This window comes from Rhea americana, unplaced genomic scaffold, assembly GCF_003343005.1.
Source record: "Rhea americana isolate MKP2758 unplaced genomic scaffold, rheAme1 scaffold_8, whole genome shotgun sequence".
Lineage (NCBI taxonomy): Eukaryota > Metazoa > Chordata > Aves > Rheiformes > Rheidae > Rhea > Rhea americana.
Window position 1 is genome coordinate 4982107 of NW_028186978.1, and position 12996 is coordinate 4995102.

Sequence of the window (12996 nt, forward strand, 5' to 3'; positions counted from 1 at the left end):
TACAAGTTTAGAAAATTTGGTATAATGCAAAATGAAATTGCACTTGGTACAAGAGAAACTCCACAAATTGAAATAAGCTATTTCTTGTTAAGATCACAAGTATGGCCCCTAAATACAGATGATATAGTGTCAATTTGCATAATGTATACCCAGACAAATCAAAAACATGAACATTTTCCTTTTTTTTGCCACAAYGTCCCACACGTGACAGAAAAAATACAGTATTTCCTATATATGTTAATACATCACAACTGCCAACTTTGAACATTTCTGGTAAAATTTTGTGTGCAGACGAGACTAGTCTAAAAATGTCTCCATGATCAAGCCAAGGCAGACACAATTTCTTCCTGAGTTTCACTGTGTTTAGTCACTTGCACACACACACAACAACTAAGTGCAAGAACACTGGAGGCTCTCACCCGACGGGGAGCTCTGAGTACGCCCAGATGCAATCCTGATGACTTACCCAAGCCTGTACAGAAATCAGGCACCTCCATCTGTGCACMGGTTCTGAGGACCTCTGTCTAAATAGTTAAATATTTTTCCTCAGTTCTTATAGCAGTATTTAAAGGAAAAAATCCTCTTGAGATTTCATCCTTTTCAATAACCAGATCGGGTTTGGGTTTTCTTTTTCTTTACAGTAAGTGGRTGTACTTAAACTTAAAAAAGAATTTTCTGAACAATGTCCTCCTTTGAGCATTATACCTCCTCATAGTATCTACGTTCCTCTTCTTCAACTTCTTTTTGTGCCTTTTCCCATTCCTCTTTCAGCTTGTCCTGCTCCCTCTGGTACTTCTCCTGTAGAGGACATAAATACAGATCAATTCAGAAAACTCTGTATCAGAGCAGCAAAATTTGTAGTATCTTCCCAGTGAAAATGAACTTGCTATACATGGATTAATCAGAAATAGGGATGAAATACAAACATTTGAAACATTCCTGGGTATCTAAACAGCTTCTTTTTCTCCTCTTTGCCCTTGTCTTTGGCACCTGTACGCAGCACTTTCAAACAACATAGAACTTTTAACATACTAGAAGTTTAATTTGTTAGAAGAAATTTTTAAATGCTTAGTGTGAAATGAAATTTATTCTAAACAATGTCAATAATTTATTATTTATCATATAGCATTAAGAGTTCTAAAAAGCTATTAAACAGCCCCATACACTTAGGCACTTTTACATTACATTACACTATATTACAGTGTAGTAGCATATCAGTTGAAATGTTTTTGCAGATACTGCTTTTGGTACTAATTTGAAAGAGATGTCAGTACAATTTAAAGAATGATGAATAGCTGTGCAAGTTTAAAAGATAAATCAACAGTGTGCAAAAGTTTGAAGAGGATAAGCTCATGATTAGCCAAGCAGCTCATTTTTKCTCCTTGACTGGATTCTTTCTTGAAAATCGGTTCTACACATTTTTGCGTGAAAAAATATCTCAAAGAGATCTTTGAAAATGCTTGGTAGAACTGATTTTAATATGATGAAGCAGATGACTTTCCTTCCATCACTTTTACATCACTTCCAGCTCCTGTCCAAGTTACTATGCAAAGAAGTTWAAAAAAAGATCACATCTGCCTAATCCATAAGAAATATATTTACTGTTGAGAGAACTACATATGCCAGAAAAATTATGATGACAATTTTACATTATTTTAAAAGAAATAAACATTTTAGGTAAAAATAAATTCAAGAAAGGAGTACAGGCAGACACACAAGTCATTCTTAAAAAAAATGGAAAAACAACATTTTATTATTTTCCACTCTTGCATAGTTTTTTGCTCTTCTTCTGTTACATGGAGGAAAGATACAACTYCTTTGGGACTATTCATAGGTAACCAGGTAACCATATAGTCAAAAGATACTGTTGACTGACAGATGGAAGCTCACACCGTTATGGCATGGTAGTTCCCCCAATCAAGACAGAAAAATGGACCTTTTACACCTTACTCTACCTGTAGGCAAAAACATTGGTTGTTCCTGGTCCCCTCACCAAAAAAAAAAAAAAAAGAAGAAGAAAAAGAAAAGAAAAAAAAGAAAAAAAAAGAAAAAGAAAAAAAAAGAATTTATGCACCAATTTAGCTTGATGTTCTCTAAGAGCACTATGTGAACAAAGCGCAAGTTTACAAAAATCTAGTAAGATCATCATTTTTGAAGAGTTCCATAGGGGTTGCGGTCAGCAAAACCCCTAAGGGATTTTTGCTTCTTCCACAAGGTCGAAGAAATATAGGTGCTTCCTTACCTGAAGCAAGCGTTCTTGCTCATGTTGCCACCTTTCCTGTCGCTTTCGCTCTTCTTCTGGATCCCAGGACCAGAAATTGAAACGCTTGTGTGAAGTAAAATGAAGCTCTTAGACTTGAACACTGTACTTCACAAGGCTACTGCAGAAAGCTGCACTTGATCTAGCCTACTCCTAACGGCAATGTTAAAAGGGGGAATTCAGAACTAGGTAATGGTTCTTTTGGTTAGCAGACAATATTCTTAGTTCTATTGACACTTGGGATTGCCCACAAGTATCCAGATGAGGGAAAAAAAGTATTTGGCTTGCAAAGAGAGGCTTGGGAAGCTTCAACTGGAGGGGAAAAAACAGGATCTGAAAGAAAGCTCTAAGCAGCACTGAACCGAGTTACCTGTGGGCCCCCAAATTTAAAGAAACGCCATTATTTTTCTTCTATATAATTTTCTGTGTACCATGCAAAGTAACTTATGATCGTAAAATGTACCCTTTCATTTCTTGTCTGCCAGCACATCTTACAGCCTTGGTTTTATTTTTTTATCCAGAATGTAATAACATCTCAGGCCTCAGTTAGATCAGGATCCCATTACGTGGCATCCTTCAGAATCAAGGGCAGTTTTAGACAGTTGATGTCATATTCCTTTCCACTAAAGTCATATTAGAGTCAGAAAAGCAGACATCCTGTCTGTTTTTACACAGTAAGCCCAATACGAAACACTTGGGCTTTAATGTAGCGCATGTGGTTATCTTTCCTGGAAAGTAACAGAATTGTGGTCTTTTCTAACTTCTATGCACATAAAGTAGAAAGGAAACTCAGGATTGCATATTATTGCAAGATTTTGAAGCTCTAGAATAAAGTGATTCCCACAACCCAGGGCCGTATTGCTAGCATTCCCTCTGGATAAGGGAGGAAGGCATAAATTTCAGATTCACACCATGTCTAACAGGAGGARGAATTTTCTCCATAATCATTTTCCCAAAGTCAGTTTGGATTGTATTTTTTACTCTTCTCATTTCCACAAGGAAAAATTTCCCATTCTATTTTGGGGATGTTGCAAGAGAGTTTGTAAACAAATTTCACTTTTGCTGCAACACATATCTCTAAACCAAATGATAGTGCAAAGAAGTTACTCACATTTGATTTGTCACCACTCTCAGAATCAGCTATTAAAAGGAATAGAAAAAAGAAAAAAACTAAAATTAACRTGGCGAAACAGCAAAATGTGCTTAGCCTGCAATTAAAGCTAAATTCTATCTGTAAAAAAAAAAGCTTCATGTTAGTTTTGTATTTGCTCCCGCAACCAAATGCAATGACAGATTGTAAGCAAATAAACAATGAAAATAGAYTGCAACCTTCACCAGCAAAAGCACTTTTGATCTGGGTACAGAGGAGCACAATATCAACTAACATCAGGTTCTACTCTACCACTAGCTAACGGCATCTACTTCTGGCCACAGGCACTAGCGGTGTTTGAATGCTCAGTGTTATCTAGTTTAATTTACTTTTCCCTTCCTGATTCAGTGCAGAGAAGGAAAAAGCAGAGCCAAGGCAGGACGGGACCGCGCTATTCAAGCCACAGTTACCAAGAGAACTGCTGCCGTTTTCTGTTCAAATGTCTTTGAATTAAGCTGATTGTAAGAAATTGAGGAAAAGGTATTTGTAGGCAAACGATTTTGTCTGGGTGCCCGAAACGAGAGCGTTACAACAACGCTTGGCCCAACAGCTCTTTGACAACCGTGCAGCAGGAACAGCCGCTTTCCAGGACAGCGCGACCTAGCACAAGTCCCCGTGACCACCAGCCCCGCTCCCGCGTCTGACGGCACCCACTCCCGGGGGCAGCGGGAGGGTGAAGCGGGTCCGAGCGCCTCGTTACCTGGCTGCGAGAAAAACTGCGAGCGGCGCCAGCAGGTCCGCAGGCGCAGCGCCAGCCCGGCCCCGCGGGGCGGCTCTGCAGGGACGGCACACACACACCAGACAAGAGACACGCTGCTGTCAGAAGGCCGCGGTGGCCAAGCCAGCCGTGCCGCGGACGCGCGCGACGAGCGCCTTGCAAGAAGGGGCTGAGCAGAGCTAGTTTCCAGGCCACGAAGCCTGCCCGCATTTAAACGCTGCTGTTGTAATATGCCATCTAACCTTACAGGAGGGCTCTGGCGTGGCAAGGTCTAAGGACGGCCACCCCTTGCTGCCTTTGCGCGCCGCTCACTTCGCATTTCTCTGGGAGATGCGCGTTTCGGGGACTACGTGACCCTTTACACGCTGTCAACACTAGAGAGCAGCCAAGTGTTTCAGCACGGCTCAGAAGTGCCCGCCTTCTACTACGTGATGTTCGGACTGATTTACACYTAACACAAAAACAGTTGCTTGTGGGCAAAGCATCTCCCAGCTTAAAATAAGTGAGACTTCTATTCCTTTTCATAGAGCTGTTTCTTTCACGGTGATCATCTTTAGTAGTTTTAATCCTGAAAACACTGAGAGAATCATTGTATTACTAATACATAAGCTAACAAACTAACAAGCTCTTGGAGGAACAAAACTTCAGATAATTTCTCTCTCTTTCTCCTTTTTCTAAAGGATACCTACGTATATGCATCTCTAAAATCCTTACAAAATAGAACTACTACACATTATTCATCTTAAACAAAATTTTGTCATAAGGGTAAAAAAAACCACTCATTTTTACAAGAAGTTTTGATGTACATGGGTCAAATTAAGAGTTGCAGCCACATATGCATAGTTATCTATAAAAAGGAACTATGCATGAACAGCTGCATGCAGAATTCATCTCCAGAAGTTTTTATCACCAGATAAAACCAATTGCTCATCCACTTTCATCAGGCAGCAGTACTAATAAGTTATAACACTGGAACACAATTTCTGATGCTAAGCCAGATATGTACAAGATAGTGCCCCTCCGTGTCTGCCTCCTTTGAGTCACAAATCTGCTGTTGTGTTTGTGGGGAACAACAGGAAGAGTTTTCTTCCATCACAGAAGACACGCTACCACTATCAGTTAGGTGCAACTGGATATTAACTATTCTATCTGCAAAACTCCCCCAAGTCATTGATTATGTGATTCCCCTCGAACGCCACATGTCAGTATTCGATTACTGTTCAGCCAGGTTCGCCACAGCTCCCACAGTCTCTTTTGCTCACCTTGTAGGTCKGCAGAATTCTGCAGAGTAACTTGGCTGGTCTCGGGGAGTCTCTTTAAAAATGGGAATACTACACTCCCCTCTGGTTCCAGGGCTTTTGGTTTCATTACCTGTTTGGATATTTGGGAACAGACAACAACATACAAAGATCAGCAAGCACAATCAAAGGCTGRCTTAAACCCTTTCTACTTATTTTCTGAATCAGCATTATCAGTGATTAATAAGCACCTACATGCAGAATTATAATATGGAGTTGCAATATAAGATGTCCTGGAAAAAAAATGCTGGTTGTCTATTGCCTGAAATATTCACACTGTCCTGCACATCAAAGCCAATAGTAACCCATGGCCAAAACCCTAATCTACCTGACAGAGCAATATTGTCACGGCTAGTTATTTGTTAGCTTTGCCACCATCTGCCCTTATTCAACACTTTAAGATGACTAGAAGTGCAGGCTCCTCTGTTCACRCTTTTAGATGCTCTGCTCTCCCAATTTGGAGGGACACGAGTTTGCAGGTTAAGCTCTCTTTTCTGCTCCTTCCATTTTCCACACTTAGATGCTACAAATAGATGCTGGGGATTCCTTTTGCAGAAAAACTCTCTGGTAACAAGAGGATTCTGCACAGGAGCCATCCCATGGGGTCATTCACTGGCAGGCTGCTTTGAGGAACCTCTGATGTGACATTACGCAGCGCAAAGCCCCAACCAGTTGTATGCTCAGTAAACATCTGCCTGCGAGCCCTTTCTTCCTCTGTTTTCTGTTTTGTTTCCCACCCCCTCTCCTTCTTGCCCTGACGCACCTCCTGCGTAGCAGGGAGCCGTGCTTCCTTCTGCTGTTCCTTTTCAGGTTTCTTCACATCTTTCTCACTGGAAGCAGCTTCCTCCAAAGGGACAGGGCTAGCAGGTAACGCTAAGCTGGTCACAGTAGGGCTGGCACAAGCTGCAGTTGACTTGAACTGCTTTCGATCTGAAACTAATCCACACATACAAGAGACAAAGTTGCAAAGTTAAGATTTTTTTTTTCAAATAAAATGTAGTCCTATTTCTTATAGTCTTTCTTACTGGATACACCATAACCCCATGAACTAGATATTTTTAAAAATAATCTTTCAACACAGGCAAAATTAATCTCAGAGAAGCCAAGACCTGTCAGGTGTAATTCAAGATTGTTAACCTCTGTGCTGCTATATGATGATTTATCTACCTGAAAGGCTGGCCTGCTCCCATCTGTGAGCCACCAAAGTATTCAGGTCAGCTGATGAGCCCTTGCTAACAGTCCATGTGCTTTAGAGATTTGTAGCACCTCAAGGAAAGGCTGAATGTGCTTCTACTCATGGGATGATGGTACTATATTAAATATTTGATGGCAAAGCAAAATTGTTTAAGCAACTTTATGCTTGATGAGTGGAGCAATGTATTTATATACCACTTACAGGCAGACATTTCATGTAAATATCTGCTTCAAAATTTACCTTTTACATACCCATACCAGTATGATAGGTCTATTTTTTTAAAAAAAACTTACAACAACAACAACAAAAAAGAATATGAACTTAAGGCAGCAGATTTAATGTACACTGATGGGTAATGCTTTTGAGACACTGCTGTTGGGGAAAGTAGCTTCAAGAGTACTAGAAAGGGACAATTTCACAAGCAAATTGCTTTCTCCTCATTAGGATTCATGCATAAAGCCTTTAAAGTGGAAAATCAAGAGCGTGCACAATACCGTTGATTTAATTCGCTCCCAACTGCAAGCCCCTAGGAGGAAGACTGAAGCACCTCATTCTTTAGTGTCTGGAAGAAAAATGTGCTAAACACAAGCTATTACAGACTGGCGGTTTCATCCCTGATTGCTTTCTGGTTCCAGCGCGCTATAGCAGCAGCTCTKCACGTACACAAACAACAAAGCAGACAACTCGCATCCAGAGCAAAGCGCAGTTAAACTGCTAATTTTTGACGCACTCTGCATTTCCTAACGAACCCTCCTGGTGCCGCTGCGGACGCGCTTATCGAGCTCCTTCTGCAGGGTGGCCCCAGACCCCAGCCTGCTGGTGGGCAAAGGCACGGGCACAGGCAAGGGCAAGGGCAGGKGCAAGGGCAAGCCCTGTCCAGCAGCAACTCACCCGGCGAAGCACATGCTGCGCTCACAGGTCCTGCACTTCCAGGACTGGYCCCAACCTGTTGGCTGGCTGGCGTGTCTTCTTCCACTGAAGAGGCCTGCAGAGAATAATGTGGTTGAAACACAACAACTACAGTGGAAACATGTATATGTTAATTCCTTAAGGCAGTGCTTGCCACTTTTTTTTAATGTATTTGAACCAAAATGTATTTAATTGAGCTCAGTAGAGAGCAGAGTGCTGAGAAGTAAATTCATAAGCAGTATGTGCTACTCTGGTGTGGAGTCACTGGGCTTTAATGTCCTTTTGTAAAGGTTCATCAACACCCATTACACAGTTGTTTTGGAATAGTCCATGCAAGTTTTCAAAAATAGTAGATCTTGAATTGTGTGAGCTGAAGATAAGCATAMATTTCACCTCTAGTTCTCTCTTCCAGCATAACATAACAACTTATATATTAGTGCATACACAGCACCTTCTAAGGCTTTAGAAGTGACAAAATAATTAAACACTTCCTTTATTCCATGGCTGCCTAAACAATCTGTTATCTGAAGGAAAAAGCCAGAGTTCTTATCAAAGGTAATAAATACTTGAAACACTATTAAGAGAGAACTGAAGAAATATGGTGACACATATCAAACCAATAATCCAAATCACTTGCAAAGACAGCTTCCTGACCCAGGACAAGCCTGTTGCAGAGTGAAACCCACACCTTCAGCTGATTTATTTAAYAGCTTCCATTGTACAGCAGTTTTCCAAGTAGGCAAACCCAGAAAACCTGCAGCAAAACCATCAGCTATTGCACAGCACTGGCACCCTGCCAGGAAATCACAGGGACTGGTACAGGACACACAGCTGGGGGCAGCACGGTGAACAACAGAAGAAGGAGCCCCTGACTGCCAAGAGCTGTGCCACCATCACTCAGCAGGACAGGGACCAGGTCAGTCATGAGCATCTACAAGCAGCAGTGGCTTCCCCAGCTCCTGCTTGGGGTGGTGCCTGCCATCCACCCCAACTGGAGCCTCCTCACCACTGCCTAGTGCTTGCTGTTGCACCTTCACCTCTGCCCACCCAAACCCTCCACTCTGGRCAATGCACAGGGGCACAGCCCCCTCCTACTTGTGAAGGCGTCTTCAACTGCACAAAGTAAAATGCACACTTTAAAAGGGAAATTTGAGGACCTCCTCTCCAACACGTCCTGTAAGCGTCCCATATTGAGAGCAAACAGGCAGGAAGCACACCTCACCACTGTGAGCCACATGTGCCAAGGAGAGACAGAGCTGTGAGAGGAGTCACCAGCTAAAAAAGAGGGTCGAGAGAAATGCTCCACTGACTGCAAGTCCTGTGGTCCAGTAAGTTTGTCCCTTGCAGTTCTCTGTTGCTTTTTTCCGCTGTATAAACCACCTCCCTTCTCTCTAACCCCATCTTGGTGCCAGCCTGCATTGCAGTTGAGTTTTCTCCTGCTTCCTCAGCAGCAAAAACCACTGAAATTAAAGGAAAATGTCTCCCTCTTGTTTAATCCCAGCAAGAAAAATCACTTTGGCCAAAGCAAAATGTCTCGTTCTGCCTCAATTCTGGCTCCAAAAATGACAGCAGCCAGGGGAGAAACTCCTGGAAATCTGTTCATCACCAGCCTTGCAAATGCTCAATGGGGAAAGAAAAACTTATTTTTCCCAGGAGGACAGTCCAGCAGTGGAGAAGGTTGCCCAGAGACGCTGTGCTGTCTCTACCCTTGGAGATTTTCAAGACTGCACTAGATGAGGCTCTGAGCTGCCTAAGTTTAACCTCATGGCTGATCATGCTTTGAGCAGGAGGCTGGACTATAATTATTCTGAGATTCTGCAACCGGCAAACTTCCATTAAACTTGTACAAATAGCTATTTTCTAGAGTTCACTGCCCAAGTCAAAGTAGATTTTTAACTAGAAAAGCAAAAGGCACCTATCTGACAACGCCATCCACTGTTCCAAAGCTTTCCAATGAAATGATTTTAAGATTCCATTATTATTATTATTACTATGATTTATACTATCATCATTTTTAGTTTTGGTAAAGCAATGGAACTCACCCTTCACTCCCAGAAAGCAACAATTCAACCTGAAAAACTTCCCAAAAAAAAGAAATTCAGCTTGAATTTAAACCTAAATGTTTAGGCTACAAAGCCATAAACAATGGAAAACTCAATCTTACAGAAAAAGTGCTGAACACTATTATTTACACCCAAGGAAGTAAGACGCCATGTAGCAATGGAAGCTGGAGTTATGGGAAGGGCACAGCCACATTAGCTTCTCAGAAGATTTAAGAAGCACAGTGAAAGCATGAAGTTCATGCAACTTTATCACCTCTAGTTATAGAGTTACCTCAGGAACCTAAACATGGTGCTGTACTGTGTAGCTATCCTGCATAAGTGTAGATGGGCCTATAATCCTTTTATCAGTTATGGAGGTTGAGCCAGGTATAGTTAGATATAGGTGCTATTTATAGAAACACTTTCAAAGAGGAGTAGAAAAATCAAAGAAGAGCTACTTGGTGCAAAAAAATTAAATCTTGAGATAACAAACTGCTGTTCTGTTCCTGCTCACGAGACTTGACTTTTCTTCCCCTCTCTGCTGAGCAATTAAATGCTAGCAACATAAAGCTAAAAATATAAAACTGATTAGTAACTAATTTACAAAAAAATTAAGTCAGCTTCACTGGGGAACTCTAATTCCCAGTATATGTAATACTATTTATAATACCAGGTAATGTAATATTATCTAGTATTTTATCCACAACTATATGACATATTTAAAACAATTCTTGTACTGTTACAACCAGTACAACTCCCTTTCTACTTCAGAACTGGCATTCACATTTCATAAGTATCTTTTAATCAAATTGTCCTACTGTCACTGCATTTGAGAAAGGCTTTTGGACATACAGACATTTAAGAGACTTTTAAGAAGAGTGCACTTTGACGTGGACATCAAGAAGAGAGCAACCTGGTGAATAATGTTTTTCAAATGTTTTAGAGCAGATATCACCTTTTGGAAGCAAGGACTCTTGCAGCCTTTCAGCACCACTTACACACCTCATCACATAGTCATGGAGGAAGAGGAGGAGRTGACAATTCTGCAGCGCCATAGAGCTAGTTTGTAGACTGATTTGCTATAGATGCTTAAGAGGAAGGATCACATGACACCTCCTTGTCCAAAGCCATTGGCAAGGAAGCCTTCCAAAGGACGTAGTGAAAACCTGGCTGTGTAGGGGTTGCTGGTTGGTGTCTTGCTAACTCTTGAAAACTAAAGAATGTCATTTACCATGGAGTAGTGTTTTTGGATTACTCCTTGCATCTAGTTACCCAGGAGTTAAAGTGAGCCTCCCTTGCTTACTTTTTAGAAGACTTAGGCAATAATGGAAAGTTAAATACTGTGATTTCATTCGCAAGCAAATTGGTAAGAGAGGACAAAGCAACACTTCAGCTTCCCTAACCAAGGTATCCATTTAGCCAGAGACACGCACAGCTGAATTTATAGTGCTAATGAATGCCTGCTTGGCATGAAAATGAAATGGTTCGGTTTGTGGCAGACAGGATTTTTATCCCATYAATTAGGATATCAATAGAGGTATCTCTTTAATTAAGACCACACAATTCAGAAATAGCTGCATTGCCTACTGCTGTGGCTGAACCTTTTCTCCTTGTAAAATACTGCAAATAAAATAATGAGGAACTCCTAAAATACTGAACATCACATCAAGATAGAATATCATTAGGCTGAGTGAACCACTCCAARGGAAGTAGCACTAGAATTGTATTAATCCTTAATGCAAATTAAATCAAAACGTTAACACTACTTGCACATAAGATCAARCAGAATATTAATACTGTATTTTCTATGAAAGTATGGCAAAACAAGCTACCTCTAACTAGGAAAAATGTAGAGAAAATTGGAAGAACGAAGTTAGAACTACAGATAAAATACTGTAAAATCATCCAGGAATGAAGTCGGTTGCAGTATCATTCGCCACATGTAAAAACTACTTAGCATCTTTTAAACAGCTGTGATTGAAACTCTATACAAACCATTATTTTCCAGGTTATACTTTAAGAATTAAAAATTTTGATACAGTATCCTAATCAAAGCTAGCATGTTATGTTGTTGTTGTGAGTGGTAACAATGACATGACTTAGCTGCCACAGCTAAGTACCCTGCCAGTACAGTACTACAGCCTGAACACATTAAATCATTTGCCTCTTTTCCCCACTGTTTTATAATGCTATAATCAAGCCAGGCATTATAATCAAAGATGAGGATGGATCCACGGTTGAAAGAGAAGCCTTAAAAGTTTGCAATATTAAATATTCCTTTCTCCAAATCACAGAACCATTCCAGAGGACATTTGCTAGAGTGATCATTGCTCATTTGGGATATAGAATAAGCTCCTGTCGCTCACCAATATTAAAAAGCACATGGGGGTCTGGAAGATGAGAGACAAGGACTTTAGGCTCATAACCAAATCCAAACAGGGTCTCATTCTTCCTGATCAGAAGTTTTGTTGCTTTCACTTCTTATCCTAAACTTTTTTACATTCAGATAGTCTAGCTCTCCATGCATCTTCSCATGTTTGGTTTAAGGAAAAGCTGTCAACCTGGAATACATGTACTTACACTACAAGTGTTTCCTGTAACGAATCAAAGAACAAAGACTTGTCCAACCAGATAGGTCCAAATCAGGATTTCAGCCCAGCTCTCCTGTAGCTTGGCCAAGAATCTACAACCACATGAAAGCTTATACTTTAATCTCAGTTCAATCAGGATTTTTGAAGATGAAGGAGAGTGTTACTTGGATRTAGAAGAAAAAACTTTCTTTTGTGCCAAGCATGCAGTGACTAGAAATGGACAAGTTTAAGCTGGCTAACGAAAAACTAAAGGAAACCCAAAATCTCTTCTCTCCATYCCAGCTTCTACCTTTTAAAAGTTGCCATTTAGGTCTAGATTATTTATTTTCAGTTGATCAAAACAGGGTTTTAATTAGAGCTGTAACATGCTAACAACTTCTAAATAGTTATACAAAGATTAGTTAAAATAAAGTGGTATTACTTACTGACAGATTAATCTCCCTGCATGAAAATCTGTATGAACRCTGCTTGAAAACAGAACATTTACTTTGCCAACTTTAATTCAAAGAGCTACAGGATACAACTTCTCAGTATTTTCAATGTACATAACTATTACACATGARAGAAAGCATGACCTAAAGGCTGAATGATGGGAGCAGGATGAAGAGATCCTGGCGTTATTGCCAGCATTGCCCCCGACAGAGCAGGAGAGTCTGAGCATGCCGGTSTTTTGGCCTTTGCCTCCATCTCTCCAGCTGCAAAAAAGAGAGGTGTGCTTTACCTACTGCTCTCCTAGCAGCACTAGTGAGATATTTTCACCTGGCTCAAGGGGCAAATTCACCCTACTAACCAAGCCAGCCTTCAGAATCACGGGAACTTTCAAAGCTACTGTG

The 12996-nt window shown here is 40.8% G+C and overlaps 1 protein-coding gene across 8 annotated transcripts in view; it reads right to left on the reverse strand.

Moving 5' to 3' along the window:
* LIMCH1 (LIM and calponin homology domains 1) overlaps positions 1-12996 on the reverse strand; it is a 181091-nt gene that overhangs the window by 16238 nt on the left and 151857 nt on the right. For all 8 annotated transcript variants that reach the window (XM_085322865.1, XM_085322862.1, XM_085322858.1 and 5 more), the window contains 6 exons: positions 7513-7606; positions 6190-6362; positions 5391-5499; positions 3372-3400; positions 2243-2326; positions 706-798 (listed from right to left, as the gene is read on the reverse strand). In XM_085322865.1, the coding sequence (XP_085178991.1) occupies positions 706-798; positions 2243-2326; positions 3372-3400; positions 5391-5499; positions 6190-6362; positions 7513-7606 (582 nt within the window). The remainder of the gene's footprint in view (positions 1-705; positions 799-2242; positions 2327-3371; positions 3401-5390; positions 5500-6189; positions 6363-7512; positions 7607-12996) is intronic.